General features: G+C 37.8%; 1 protein-coding gene across 5 annotated transcripts in view; it reads right to left on the bottom strand.

Moving 5' to 3' along the window:
* LOC116979152 (phosphatidylinositol-binding clathrin assembly protein-like) overlaps nt 1-15,987 on the bottom strand; it is a 92,414-nt gene that overhangs the window by 37,899 nt on the left and 38,528 nt on the right. For all 5 annotated transcript variants that reach the window (XM_033030668.1, XM_033030669.1, XM_033030672.1 and 2 more), the window contains exons 3-9: nt 13,272-13,347; nt 12,950-13,052; nt 10,604-10,697; nt 8,117-8,228; nt 4,859-4,965; nt 4,618-4,659; nt 2,404-2,489 (exon numbers count right to left, since the gene is read on the bottom strand). In XM_033030668.1, the coding sequence (XP_032886559.1) occupies nt 2,404-2,489; nt 4,618-4,659; nt 4,859-4,965; nt 8,117-8,228; nt 10,604-10,697; nt 12,950-13,052; nt 13,272-13,347 (620 nt within the window). The remainder of the gene's footprint in view (nt 1-2,403; nt 2,490-4,617; nt 4,660-4,858; nt 4,966-8,116; nt 8,229-10,603; nt 10,698-12,949; nt 13,053-13,271; nt 13,348-15,987) is intronic.

The raw sequence follows: 15,987 nt of genomic DNA, 5'->3' as shown, positions 1-15,987 counted from the left end.
CATTGGCTGACATAGTGCTGTCAATACATTCACTGAGACAGGTTGCAGCTTTATTTCTAATCTAGTTATTTCCAAACATGACCAAGTTTAGTTTGTACTTTAGTTCATTTTGTAAGGACTAGAATGTAAAGAAATTGAGGACAGTGAGAATTAACTGGCCTCCGTGTTTCATATTGTGTATTAGCGGCATCAATTAACATAAAATTAGGAAACTAAAAAGTAAAGTTGATGGTTTATTTCAGCTCGTAATATTGGCCATATTAAAAACTGTAACCCTGCAATACCATGCACTGAAGAATCCCTTTTTTCATTAACAGCTGAACTGAATGAAGTATTGAATAGAGGCAATGATACGTGTTAAAAAGCCGACACAACATTTTTCAATGGTATTTAAGATACATGTCTTAAACTATTAATTTTGCTCTATAAAATTATTTATTTTAATTCTAAAAATACAGCAGTGTCCTTCACAGTAGCCGAGTACAATGAAATCAGAAAATTTGACGAGATTTCAATTGTCACAAAATGTTCATTGGTCTTTAGTCAAACTTTGCAAATGCCAGGTTAGAAGAAATCTGGTGGTATGACCAGACAATATATTGTGAAATACTGAATCATGCAGATCAATGTTAAATATTTAATGTATGAGATATGCTAAAAAATTATACCACTTAATTCAAAATCTCTCACACTTGTCTAGAGCAAGTATCAGAAAATTCAGCCTCTGCGAAGTCCATTTCATCCTCAGATATTGCCACATATACAAATATTTTGATGCAGATTGGACATAATTTAAAGATTTCTTTAAAAAAATGTAATTTTCAGCATCTTGGTCACCACTGCTCCTGCCAATGCCATCCATGATAATTTGTACTTCAACTATTTCATTTGGATGATGGGACCAGCTTGCCACAAATTCAAAAGCGAGTCCAAGTTGGAAGGTGGATGCAGACAGGTTTCAGTGGGGTTTATAGACAAGTTAAATGAACAGGTGGGGATAAGACAGGTGGAACACAATGTAAAAAAAATGTGGCTGTAGAAAAAGTAAAAATACAGAATACTTTTTAAAAGGTTTAGAGAGTTATGGGTGTCCATGTACACATATTATTCCAAATTAACGTGCATGTACTGCAAGCAATTTGGAATGCCAACTGGATGTTGTCTTATATTGTGAGAGAATTTGAGAAGAAGAGTAAAAACATATTTTGCTAATTATCATGTTGAACAGTCCCGCAGGGCTGAGGATGACTTGCTTCCAAGCTGGTTAGTGGGTTCTGGGTTGGTTGATGAGCCTAATGTGGCCACCACACAGTCTTCCACAGATGGGACAGATGTTCATGAGGTAGTGCAACTGTTACATCGCTTAAGCCAGGCTTCAGTGTGCTCAAAAATCCATCAAAGTTTTCAATACCTTCCTGAAAGGTCCTTCTCCACTTTGACCAGTCAAGAGCCAGATATTGCCAGGATTTAGTATAGATGTTCCCGATGTTGAGGAGTCCAGAACCAGTGGTCACAGTTTAAGAATAAGGAGTAGGCCATTTAGGACTGAGATGAGGAAAAACTTCTTTACCCAGAGAGTTGTGAATCTGTGGAATTCTCTGCCACAAAAAGCAATGGAGGCCAATTCACTGGATGTTTTCAAGAGATAGTTAGATTTAGCTCTTAGGGCTAAAGTAATCAAGGGATATGGGGAAAAAGCAGGGACAGGTTACTGATTTTAGATGGTCAGCCATGATCATATTGAATGGCTCAAAGGGCCGAATGGCCTACTCCTGCACCTATGTTCTATGTTTTTATTCAAGTGAGCACGTCCAGTAGCTACAATTTTATTTCTGCCTGGTATCCTCCTTGACAGAACTCAGGTGGGAACCATGACACAGCTCAAAACAGAATGTGTGTTTTGCAAGTCTTTGGTCAGAGATATGAACAATGTGAGCTGTACAACACCGAACATTGAGTATAACTAGAGCCCCAAAGCGGAACTTGGAAGAAGGCACTAAATTTGGTTCACTTATCCTTCCATGGAAGATTTTGCAGGGGCAGAATTCATCAAGGACCTTAAGATGCTAACTGCACATATTCTAGGTTTCAGATATATTTGCGTGGGCAGGGAATCACTGCTGCCCAATAGACCATGTCTTGGGACAAGTCTGGTGGTCTTGATTATCAGATACTTTTCTCTACTATTAATCAAAATCTGTACTGGTGCATTTAATGTGGCAGTAAATTTAATTGTCATTATATGCCCTGGCAATGTATATTTATCACTATGACCAGTTTAGGTAATCTGTCCTGAAATCTCCAGCTATGGATCAATGTTATAAATACTCTTGTTAAGTGCTTGGGATGTTTTGATGTCTTTAAACATAAACCTTCTGCTGCAAATATTGTGATAATTCTCACCTGTTTGCTGCAGAGAATTCTTTTGTCTTTTTTCCTTCCAGAGATGCCAAATGCTGCTCTAATGCTTCCAGAAGACTGCTTGGAGCCTGTAGTGAGAATGTGAGGAACCAATTGGTTAGATCTGACGATGAATTGCACTTAGCCTCATTATAATGAAACCCACATTTTCATCACTGGAAGAGTAGTATTGGCTTCCATTGAATCAACAATAACGAAGAGGCTCTCCAACTTCCCTTCACCTGCACTAATGAGATCAATATATATGAAAGTCAACATCAAGATACTGCATTTCTATTTGCCCCGTCAAAAGAGCACAATTATAAAGCTGTGTGAGAATCTCCCCTACCTTCCCTATCTCCTTTTCCTCCAGATTATTTATTAAGTGCAACATATGAAAATTGGTTTAGAGTGAACATGATTTCAATCACGGTGTGATAATTTTTTAATAAACTGATCATTGTCAGTCTGCAGCACAGGCTGGAGAAAGCATGACTCTCTATTTACTTTTGGAATGCAATTGAATAGGGGATTGGGGAAAGGAACATTTTGCAGTAAACGCAAATTTAAAAAAAGATGAATGCCTATTTTTCCAATGTTAAAGGTACAAGTAGCATCATTTAATGCCCATGTATCTTATTACTTGAGCCATGCAAGCTGGATTCAGGCAAATATGCCTAAAAATCAATGCTAGCTGAAAACATGCAAATTGTATAGGATTAGCCAATATAGTTTTGGATATCTTGCATCAATAGAAATGTTACAACTCACATGCTTTAAAAAAAAAAATAACTTCCATTCTTTTCAGAAGATAGTTTAATGTAGTGCCTTGACTTTAATAAAGTCCCATTAACCTTCTCATAAGGTGAATTTGTATTTTAGCAAGCAGTTACAGCAATGGCTGCTATAAAAATCATGGGTGCATTATTCGGTAACTGTACTAATACATGCAGTTTAGGATTATGAGTGCAGTTACCTGCCTTCAAGATTAGCATTTAATAAAGAAATGAATAAGATTACAGCATGAGCACAACTCGCTCTCCATGTAGATATCTACCCTCTCATTATGCCTGGATAAAGTGCTGCTAATAATCATCTTGCTTCTTACCTATCATTATTAAGTCTGATCCCTTCACCCAGCATGTTTATACATCCAAACTTGGGAAAACAGAGGTTAGTATTTTTCTCTTCGACAGGCTTTACCACTATTTTGTAACGGAGAGCTAGAACCCTTTTGCATAGAGCATTATACACTTAAAAAGTTAATTTATCCAATTTCAATTGGTCTCTTGTAATATTCACATGTTAAACCCCTTCTAAGTATTTATACACATTTCAACATGTATCAGCTTTCAAATTACAGGCAATTGAATGCCACCATATATCTGTTATCAAATCCTTCAATCCTTATCTCCCACAATTTCCTCTTCCACCTGATGTCCATAAGCAAATAAAATTCACAAACAGCATCATTCAAACCCTACTTTTTAAATAATCTCCAAAACCCCCCTTTGATTGTGCATTTAATCAACATGGAGCTTGATTTATGTATAAAGAATTTTATGTTGGCCTCTGTTCTGAAATAGTCAGAGTGCCTATCTACAGAATGTTTCAATCCATCTCTGTGGCCATTCCTTTGCCTAAATTTGTTTCCATTGTCCTTCAATTAATAAGGAAATTCTACCATTAAAATCATGCCAGTAACACAAAACATTGGCATGATTTTTAATGAATAGGTAACCAAACATGTTAGGTAGAAAGATAAGAGGGGATAATTAACAGCAGCATCCCTACATACAATCAAAAGTACACTGATCATAAGTCTGATCAACCTGATTTTGAGCTGAATGGTGATGCTATAGTAATAAAAGCAATAAAGCATGTTCATTTACATGCTATTTGGGCATTATAGACAGGGCATTATATGAATTAATAATCATTGTAAACTACCTTCCAATTCTGCAACAGAGCTATAAAAGTTAGAAAGGTTAGTGTTGTGATACATTGACCAGCTACCCTTTAATTCCCAATTCCATTGAGGGCAATATCTTAGCACCTTCATAAACCACAATGTAAAGAAGCACGGACTGAGCTCACATACAGTATACATGAATAAAATCATGTATGCACAGAGACTCATGCTCTCTGTAGAAAAATAAAACTTAAAATCCAAGAACGGGGGAAATGGATAAAGCTAAATGATATATGTACACTGACCTGAGATAGATCTGGAATGTCACCCTGATCAATTCCAACTTGCTGTGTCAACAAAGAAAAAGTTCACATTACTTCATGCAGTGGCAAGTAAATAAAAACGGAAAGTGACTTGCATGCTTATAGAAATGCTTAATATACAAGAAAGTAAAGCGGGAGATTGGGAAGGAGACGGGGAAGGGGGGGGGGGGCAAAGCAAAAATGAGTTGCGATGGACCACAGATGAGAAAAAACTGATGTTCACCTCTGCAGTTTTGAGGAATTCAGACAACTTTGTCATTCTGGCCAAAAACTTTTTGTATATGTCCAGGGCTTCCTTGCACTGATTTTTCTTCATATCGAAGTATTTCTCTAAAAGAGGGTAATTAAGATAAGAGATCTAGTACCAAGTTATGAAAATCAGAAGCCTTTGAAGAGTTGATTTATTTTTAAACATTTAAATTCTTAAATATGCATTTGTTCCATACCTGCCACTGTATTTGTTTTTAAAGCAGCTGCAGTCAGAACCATTGAAATGCATGAAAACAGGAGATAAAACATACCTAATTAACTGCAACATTGCTGTCGAAATTGGTACAAGTTTTAATTTTTTTTTTTAATTGGTAATATCCCAAAATGCAAATTGCATTTCTTAGATACAAATTTGATGTTAACTCTTCTTCACTATGTCTCCTAAAATGTATATTATATCACAACATATGGGAGCACTAATTTTCTTGACAGTATCAACATATTCTAAAGTTCTGAAATAACTAGGAAGGAAATTCAGTTTGGTTATATGAATGTCCATTTCCCTGGTTCCCAATGAAAAACGATACACACTATCATTTAAACTTGACTCCACAGAGCTTAAATTGAAAAGTCAATTATTATACACAAAGTAAATTGGTTGAAGAAATATCTTGATGCTTATCTTACAATAAATCCTCTAAAGTATAATTTGCGCAACAGCTGGGCTGGTCTATATTTTAAGTTAGACAAAAAGCTGGAGTAACTCAGCGGGTCAACCCGAAACGTCACCTATTCCTTTTCTTCAGAGTTACTGTCTGACCTGCTGAGTTATTCCAACTTATTATGTCTATCTTCTGTTTAAACCAGCATTTGCAGATCCTTCCTACACAAACCATATTTTAAGTTGTTGCCCTGCAAGACAGCAAGACTTAATATTTAGAAATCTGTTCACTTTATGCACTAGTTCAGGCTAATCCATAGCACATGCTGGGACAGTACCACTGAATGATACCGAGCATGATTCTTTACAAGATGAATCATCATTTCATTATTTCCATTACATTAAAAATGTTGCCATCCTATGACAAATAAGATATGGGCATACTTGGGACAGTTGACGAGGTGGTTTTCTTTATTAAAACAAGGTTGTCAATGGAAAGGTAAACAGTTACAGATCTGATGCCAACTACATAGTTACTTGTACTGTTTCATCTCTATATTCCAACAATGCTCTCATTCACCAAATTCAAATGTCTTAAAAATAAGTCAAAACATTTAAAAGCAATTGTCTTTCCTTAACCATCCTGGAAATAATAATAATAATAATACATTTTATTTATGGGCGCCTTTCAAGAGTCTCAAGGACACCTTACAAAAATTTAGCAAGTAGAGGAAAAACATGTAAGCGGAATGAAATAAATAGTAGAGACATGACTAGTACACAAATTATCATTTGTGTACTTATATCATGTACTTATCACAAACTTTACTTCCATCAGTACTGGAATACAAGAGATGAAACTAAAAGGGCAAGATCTTGGAAGGGCTCATGAGAAACTATTCATATTTAACGACTAACATACAAACAGCTCCCATGACGTTTCAAGATAAGCTGTGCTTAGCTGTGGCTTCGGTCTTCGCAACAAAAGTGGTCGCCCCAGTAACTAGGGGCGAGTGGTGGGCTTAGCTAGGTTGTCAGGTCGAGAGGATTGTGCTAAAATGGATCCCACGCCAATATTGTATTAAATTTGATTCATAATGCTCTTGTTCAACAAACTTCCAATTTTAAAAACCAATAGAAAATCACTGCGTATACAATGATATAGATTCAGTATCACCATAAATAAAGACAATGATATATGGACAACATTTGAAACCGTAAATATTTAATAACAACAGTCAAATAAGTGTCTTTTCTCATTTTGAATTAAGCTCACCACACACAAGGGCAGATTTATATAACGAGGAGACACAAGAGCCTGTAGATGCTGTAATCTGGAGCAAAAAGCAAACTGCTGAAGGAACCCAGCAGGTAGAGTAACATCAATGGAGGGACATGATTTGATGGTGTTTTGGATCAAGACCCTGTGTCAGTCAAAAATGGTGTCAATTCTTTTATCTCCATGGATGTTGCTTGACCTCTGGTGTTTCCCCAGCAATTTGTTATTTGCCCCAGTAGTATATGAAAACTGATTATCAATTGAGGCTACATTTGGAAAATGTACAAGTTTGCCACAGAAGACATTAATTATTTAAAATAAATTGTTGTTTAGGTCAGACTGATTGTTTAGACTGCAGACTGATTTTTGCACAACCAATTCTTCACAAAGATAAATTGCTGAAGGTCATAGAAATATAGAAACATAGAAATTAGGTGCAGGAGGCCATTCAGCCCTTCGAACCAGCACCGCCATTCATTACGATCATGGCAGATCGTCCCCTATCAATAACCCGTGCCTGCCTTCTCCCCATATCCCTTGACACCACTAGCCCCTAGAGCACTATCTAGATCTCTCTTAAATCCATCCAGTGATTTGGCCTCCACTGCCCTCTGTGGCAAGGAATTCCATAAATTCACAACTCTCTGGGTGAAAAAGTTTTTTCTCACCTCAGTCTTAAATGACCTCCCCTTTATTCTAAGACTGTGGCCCCTGGTTCAGACTGTGGCCCCTGGTCCTCATTGTTTCCAATTCTTTGATAAAATCACTGGCCCAATCCTTATTCCAAGAATGTTTGCCTCCACAAGTGCAAATATGCACAACAGCTCAAGAGCTTTACATCTTGCAGAAAATTAAACTGACACAAAAAAATGTTACCAATATTCTGCATGAAGTAGTTGAAATAAGTGATTCTGCTGGTGATGACACATATTGGAGGTTATGTAACAGGAAGTATATTTGGACAAAGCACTTACGAAATGCCAAGTGCAAGCTCTTTAGAAAAGGCACTTAAGAATATACCACTAAGCTATTTTACACTTGCAAGATTTGTCCTCACAACAGATTGTAAAACCATTTCAAATGGTCAAACAAGAATGTTGTTTTCACTTTTTACACTTGGATGAAAAGGGCTGCCATGATTTTTCCCAGTTACATCCGATATCGAATTAATTGCAAAACCATATCTGCGTGGAATAGGTTACTGTAACATCCTGTACAGCAAAGAGTAATCTGTGGTGTTATATTGTAACAACTTTACCGTGATAATTAAACCATGTTCAAATCGGAAAGTATTTTAACACGTATATATACATATGCACCCAGTTGCCTACCCAGTAAGTTGATGATCCCTTCATTGTAGGCAGCAAAAAGCCTGATGGAATCTTTGAACAGTAGCATGAAGCCAGCATTTATTACTCCGTTAGTTAGCTCATTAGGATTTGCCTGCATTCAAAGAAGAAAGTGTACATTAAATGTCGCAGACAAAATTGACATGCTGTGTATGAACAGTTCATGGACCTGGGCTAACCAGCTTGACATCTGCCAACACTTACTGATAAATTATGTTCTTTGACAAGCCTGCTGTAAGAGGCCTGACTTCCAATTATCAGCCTACAGTGAGGTCAAGTAACTAGCTCTGGGGATGGTTTCATTAAAGTCACACCCATGGCAGCCCAATTTTTCAATTTATCCAAAGCCCATACGTACAGAATGAATTGGATATGGTTATTCCATCGCAAATATTCAGATCACATCTGAGCCAAAGATCTTATTTATTCATTTACCATTTGCTTAAGCCATTATTTCAATAATTGATAACTTCACTTTTTTACATAATTGCCAGTATTTTCACTAAAGGAAATAGATCTATAATGAAAACATCTACCAGCTTTTAATATAATCGCATAAATTAACCTATATCAAACTTAATGAAGTTAAGTTAATAACATCTTCAGAGGGTACAATAATAATTGTTACTTTAGTTAAATCTAAAGCTGCTTCAACATTCCACATTATCTATATTATGTGAGAACAACATCAAAACCAAAATCCTTCAAAAGAGCAGTAAATTGAATGCTGTTTGCACAAACCGATTGAAATAAGTAATTGCATGTTCATGCCTACTCGTCTCTATCCCTTCCCAACTACTAATGTCCCCAAGGCCCAGACTGAGATAGTCATGCAGTTCCTTCCCAGTGTCTCACTCAGTCCTAGGCCTAGGGGCACCAAAAAAATCTCAGGACAGCCTGGATTACCGAAAGAGATCCTCATTAAGATGTTTACGGGTAGGTTAACTCCTGGCATCCAGGCAAGGGACGAACAAACTGACCACCTTCTGACCAGAAAAGTGCTTAATCTACTCAGATGCCAGTTACAAATACATGTATTTCAATCATTAATGGAACCATCTTCTTCCCACCCTGCTTCCTGCAAACACTCTATCCCTTACCCCTAATTCCTCCGTCTACGCCGCATCTGCACTCAAGATGAGGTGTTCCATACGAGATGCCCTCATTCTTTAGGGAACTGGGGTTCTCCTCACCCATCATAGACAAGGTCCTCACTCGTGTGTCCTTGGTACCCAGCAGTTCTGCCCTTGCTCCCCCTAGTTGCAACAGAGACAGAGTGCCCCTAGTCCTTTCCTTCCACCCCATCAGCCGTCGCATACAACACATAATCCTCTGAAATTTCCGCCACCTTCAACGGGATCCCACCACTAGCCACATTTTCCCATCTCCACCCTTTTCCGCCTTCTGCAGAGACCGTTCCCTCCGCAACTCCCCGGTTAACTCATCCCTTCCCACCCTCTCCCCAGGTACCTTCCTCTGCAACCACAGAAGATGCAATACCTGTCGCTATACCTCCTCCCTCGATTCTTGTCCAGGGATCCCGACAATCCTTTGGCAGAGGTTCACTTGCACCTCCTCCAACCTCATCTACTGTGTCCGTTGTTCAAGATGTGGACTCTTATACATCGGTGAGACCACACGCAGACTGGGTGATCGTTTCACGGAACACCTGAACCAACCGGATCTCCCGGTTGCTGAACACTTTAACTCTCCTTCCCAGTCCTGCACAGACCTTTCTGTCCTCGGTCTCCACCATTGTCAGAGTGAGGCTAAAAGCAAATTGGAGGAACAGCATCTCAAATTTCGCTTGGGCAGTTTACAGCCCAGTAGTATGAATATTGATTTCTCTCACTTCAGGAAGCCCCGGCAATCCCTCACTCTCTATCATCCCCCCCACCACCCCCACCCAAGTCGCACTAACATCTCATTTTCACCATACAAACAGCTTACAGTGGCCTGTTTCCTTTATCACCGTTACTCTTTTGCATATCTTTCATTCATTGTTCTTTATCTCTCCACATCACGTCTATATCTCTCGTTTCCCTTATCCCTAACCAATCTGAAGAAGGGTCTCGACCTGAAACGTCACCCATTCCTTCTCTCCAGAGATGCTGCCTGTCCCGCTGAGTTACTCCAGCTTTTTGTGTCTATCTTCGATTTCAACCAGCATCTGCAGTTCCTTCTTACACAAAGCAATTTAGTTATTTATTTGGATAGAAGCTTCAACTTCCACTACATGCAACCAACGGAGACTGACATTTGATTCTAAAACACCATTAATTAAATAATCACTTGCGCAGCTGGCTTATAAGTGCATGTTTTGCCGTAACAGAGGTAAAGTGCAAGTTCAGTTTTATTTGCAGAAAAGCACAACAGCAATGAAGTGTTACATGTATAGTCACTGACCAACTCCTCCAGATGAAGCAGCAACATCTGGGCAATGATTATAAAAATAATACTTGCACATACATCAAAATCTAAGAGTGCATCAAGCTGATTCTGTATTAGAGGCAGCGTCTTCAGCAACTTCTCAGTATTCATAGTTCTCATTACTCCATCCGTCCTACATGAAAACATAAAATGTCAATGCACTTTTCATTTCATTAAAATGCTACCATTAGATGAAAATTCTTTCTTTGTATCATCTGATTGCAGAGAACATGCATAACCCCCAATTTATTTTTAAGTATGTTACTAGAAATTAAAAGCAGTTATTTTCAGAAAGAAACATAAATATGTAAAAATCCCGATCAAATATAAATTCAAGCAGTTGTTCACTGTCAGATTACAAAGATGAACATGCTGCAATTCTATTCTGATCCAAAATTATCAAAACCTTGAGCATTTTTTAAACAGAATACAGACATTTCATTCTTAATAAATCGTATCAGATTTTCTTCAATGTTGCTCAGTAAATTAGAGGATATACAGGAGTTTTTGCAAAACAATGTGTATTATTAAGCAAAGTCCAGAATAATTGGAAAATCATCAAAATAAAACAATGATTGCATACAATCTTTAAAGAGTCATTAATCAAAAAAAGATATGCTTCCTAATCAAAACGTATGGGATACCAGCCACAAACCAGTAGGAAAAGTTCTAATAATAAATCATTGAGTTAAAACATTAAAAGATTTTCTCAGTGATGTGGTCTAACCTCAATATTTAACTATTTTATTCCTACCTCAAAAAAATGACTCAGAGGGCAGAATCATAAATATAGTTAAAGGGCCACATATAATCATTACGCTTTAAATAGATTGAAGAAACTGCACATGTTGGGATCTTGAGAACAAATAAGGAGTTGGAGGAACTCAGCAGGCCAGGGAACATCTGTGGAGGAAATGGAAAGGTTATGTTCCAGGTCTGGAACCTTCTTCAGAGTGATGGAGTAGGGGGAAGAAAGCTAGATAGAGAGGTGGTAATGGGCCAAAGTCTGGAAATTGATAGGTGGTTGCAACCGACGGAGTAGTGATAAGCAGATGGTTGGTGTAAGTGACAAAGGTTAGTGATGCAAAGGAGATAAAAGTGTGTTTGATAAAGAAAGGAGTGAAATATAAAGCTGTAGTGAGTGATATGGGTGGAAGGGAACAGGAGGGTGGGGTGGATAAAAAGATAATATGGTATTTGGGGATGGGAGAGGAGTGTAGAGATGATTGGGAAGAAGCAGGGTGACCAGGGTGGTGGAAGAAATGTACGTGCACTGGAGTGGGGGTGGGTGGGAGGCGGTCATTACTTGAAAATGGAGCAATTAACATTCATACCATTGGATTGCAGCCTACATAAGTGGAATATCAGGTGTTATTTGCACGTGGTCTCACTCTGGCAATGGAGAAGGTCAAGAACCAAAAGGATGGTATGGAGAGTTAAAATGGTTGGCTATTGGTAGTTCTGGCAGCCCTTGCCAGTACTGAGATAAGTGACAAACTTCAGTGATTATTATATTATAAATATCTAGTTATAAATTATTTGTGTTCGCTCAGCTGAGTTACCCAACAATGTGATTGCACATTTTAAAACAATGAATGCAGTGATATGACTGCAGGAATTCGAAGGGTATTTCCTTCAAAGAATTTACTATTCATTGACTCAGTCAGATTAAAACATTTCTTCCTACTTTGGAGTTGCCATGTGAGGCTATTTAATCGAATATAGGAGTTAACCAGCTATTCATTGAGCTGAGACATTAACTTTGTTGTTCTCCAGACACTACCTGGTCTGTTGAGGATTTCTTGTATTTGTATTTTCATTTCAACAAAGGAAGAAATGGGGATTACAAGATACAAATACCAATCTGTCTATTCCCTCTACAGATTTTTATTGGTTTTTCTAAATGCATCCAGAATATATTTTGGGATTTTAGCATTTACAGCAAAATACTGAGCAGGTCTGGCAGTGATCAGTGAAAATGTGGATAAGCGAAGTTTCAGGTTGGGACCCTTCTTCAGCTCCCTATAGATATGCTATCTGACCCACTGAGTTACTCCAGCATTGTGTTTTTTAACTCAATTCCAACGTCTACAATTCCTTGTGTTTACTTTAGCATTTACAGATTTGTTTTTCTTTATTTGTACCAAATATAAATGTGTTCCACCCATTGCATTGAAATTCCCTGGCAACCCTGAATGTTGTAAAAATCATTCAAATAATAGTCTTATCATGATTCAATTATCGAGTCACTTTCGAGGAACTATAATGTACCAAGCAAGTACACATTTTCAATTATTTTTATTAAATAAATCTTTTAGAATCAATGTTATTATCCTGGTTTGTTTATTGGTATCCAACTTGTTCAGCATCACTTAAATGTCGTACCCTCTCTTCATTTTAGTGAAGTCAACCGCCATTAGTCTGTAGGAAAGTGCCTTTTCATTAAGGTATCTGCTATACCGTCTGATGAAAGTCGACATATCATATCCTGCAAGGCAGAAGAAAATGTGGTCACTGATATTTGTCGTGCTTTTCATTCAAAAGATTTATAAAGTTCACTTCAGTTACTCTTTAAAAACAAATTTGACTACCTGTAAAAATTATCAAACATTATTTTTAAAGGTACATTTAAGCCATCAACATTAAAAACAAATGAAAGTCAACTTCCATATCTAAATACCTCTGTGCTCTTCACTTACAAACCTACCTTGCATGGCACCTTTATCCAAAAAGTTATTCAAGTTGAACAATGTGTTTCTTGAAGCCAAATACTGGATAAACCGCTGAGGGAGAGAGAAATAAGGTTCTTACTTGGAATTGGAGACTAGTATTAATACCAAATTTATTTGACCTAATGTACCTATCAGAACATATTTACTGTTCAGCTTTTTCCCAAATGGACTGCTGGTTCTGACGCATTCAGTCCTGAGCTGAAAATTTCCAAAATGAATGGAAAATAAATTAATAGCAAGTCCAAAAACAAGCTTTGAGAATGTGATTGAAAAGATAGAGCAATATTGTTGAGCGGCATTTTTCCAAAATTAAAATCTCCCTCAAACTTCTTAAAATTAAACGCAAATTTTGTTAACACCAACTCCAAAACAGAACTAATGGCCTCCCTTGTTTCAGGAATAACAGCCATAGGGGATAATTTTCCAGCATGATCAATATTATTTTTACCCTTTTCCTGACCATAAAAGTAGCTCTTTTGGAGTCTTAGAGGGCTGCAGTGAAATATAACTAGCATTCTTTCAGCAAACGGAAAGTATTGTAAAGGAACACATCTACGCATGGAGGGCAGAGTTCTCGTGGAGGCACAGGCAGAGAAACCTGCACAGGCTTCTGAAATACCTACAGGAGGCAGCTACCCTCTCTGCCACAGAGGGTAGTCGAGGCCAGTTCATTGGCTATATTTAAGAGGGAGTTAGATGTGGCCCTTGTGGCTAAGGGGATCAGAGGGTATGGAGAGAAGGCAGGTACGGGATACTGAGTTGGATGATCAGCCATGATGATATTGAATGGCGGTGCAGGCTCGAAGGGCCGAATGGCCTACTCCTGCACCTGATTTCTATGTTTCTATGTTTCCTTCTGCAAAGTACATTGCATGCTCATGCAGGGACTGAAGGTTCACTGTGAAATCCTGTACACTTATTTACCATTTTGATCAATCTCAGGCCACAAACTTCCTCTGACAACTCGGTGATGTGGATACATTTACTCCTTCCCCCAGCACAACCTCCACCTCTCCCGTGGAGCTTTGCTAACATATCTAAAACACTCCTTTGAGAGTCTGGTATCAGACATGAAACAAAATGTGACCTGCATGCATTTGTCTAAGTGGCATTGGCTTTGATTATGAGATTATTGACCTGGGAGAGCTACTAATATTGGTTTATCTTTCCTTGTATAGCATTGGTGAAACCTCTTTGGTGTTTTGAGGTAGTCCATGTTTCTAAAGTATACACGAGAGAACAAATTATTGTTGCCTGGCAGACCTTGCATTTTATATAGGCTGAGCCATCAGGGAAGCACTGTTTAAAGCCCCTTTATTAAAATTATTAATTTCCCTTAATGGATGAAGTGGATTATAGTTCTGAAGCCGTGCATGCAAATGTCATGTAACAATCTGGCCATTATATCTCCATCAAATTCATTATAATACCTACAGCCAATAAAAACTGGTCTGGATTCTAAAAGTAGAAAACATCTTCTACAGTAGAGAATACCTGATGCTTATTTTTATTCTGGCATAAACATGCAAAATACCTACCAGTTTTTTTTTCTGGAGAAATGTCAAGGGTACACTATATGGATTTCTTATCTACATTTGCAAATACATAAATTTTGATTACAGTCTAGTAGCTATTGATGGAATCTGCAACAGTCTGGACAAAGTCAGCATTGGGATTCATTAGGGAAACAGGCCCTTTGGCCCAACTTGCCCACACCGACCAATAATGTCCCAGCTACATCGGTCCCACTTTCCTGGGACTAGTGCAGGATTGCAGGATTCTTTCTTCCCCCACCATGCTAACAATTGATTGTACAACTGTATCACTAAAAAGTGCATCAGGCTAACAGCCAAGCAAATCAATAATTCAACAGTAACGTACAATTCCTTTGAAAAAAGTGAAAATTCACGAGTCAGTTCCAAAGCTGTTCAGAGTTTGGTGAGAAAAGCAATAGCTACAGCAAAATGACACATCCCCAGGTTTCAAAAGGCACAGCAAATTTGATTACTCAGATTCCAAAGCTTGAAATGTCAAAACAGAAAGATAGAAACAGCATTGAATGGAAGTCACAGGATCCATTATCCATTCCACCTCAATGTGAGCTTGGGTTCCTCTTTGACTGAGACCCCCAGACATTTTATGCCGCAGTGCATAATTTAACTATTCTCAGTAAATATATGTTTTCTATCCAATCTACAGAATCCAGCCCACCACGAGCATCAAATGTGACTGAGGTGCATATTTACCAGATTTAAACTATGGCAGGAGAATTTAAGAAAAAAAATCATTTGTAAAAATAAATTGGTATCTTTCAGAACTCTCTGTCTAGAGCTGAATTAATCCCTCGTGGGCAGTATCAAAACAAATCGCACCAATTCATAATTTTACAAAATAGTAACAGCAAACAATGCACTGAGATTAATAAACATGTAGAATAGTAAAATACAAACAGAAATCTGGCAATCACTTAGAAGACTAGAACAACCTTGCTTGGCAACTGCAAACAACATTTTCTTACTCTTGAAGGGCTTGTTTGTTTTATCATGTTTCATGGGAATACGACAAATATCTTTAAACTGAGCTGATTTTAAACATGTGTTAGAAGTTAGGTGTTGTGTTAGAAGTTAGGTGGGCACAGGTTAAGGATTGAACATAGACTGTAATTTTATTTTTTAAATTCCAGTCAAGATG

The sequence above is a fragment of the Amblyraja radiata genome, chromosome 12, assembly GCF_010909765.2.
Source record: "Amblyraja radiata isolate CabotCenter1 chromosome 12, sAmbRad1.1.pri, whole genome shotgun sequence".
Lineage (NCBI taxonomy): Eukaryota > Metazoa > Chordata > Chondrichthyes > Rajiformes > Rajidae > Amblyraja > Amblyraja radiata.
The sequence above is the reverse complement of the archived record's forward strand: the minus strand, read 5'-3'. Positions and strand labels throughout refer to the sequence as shown.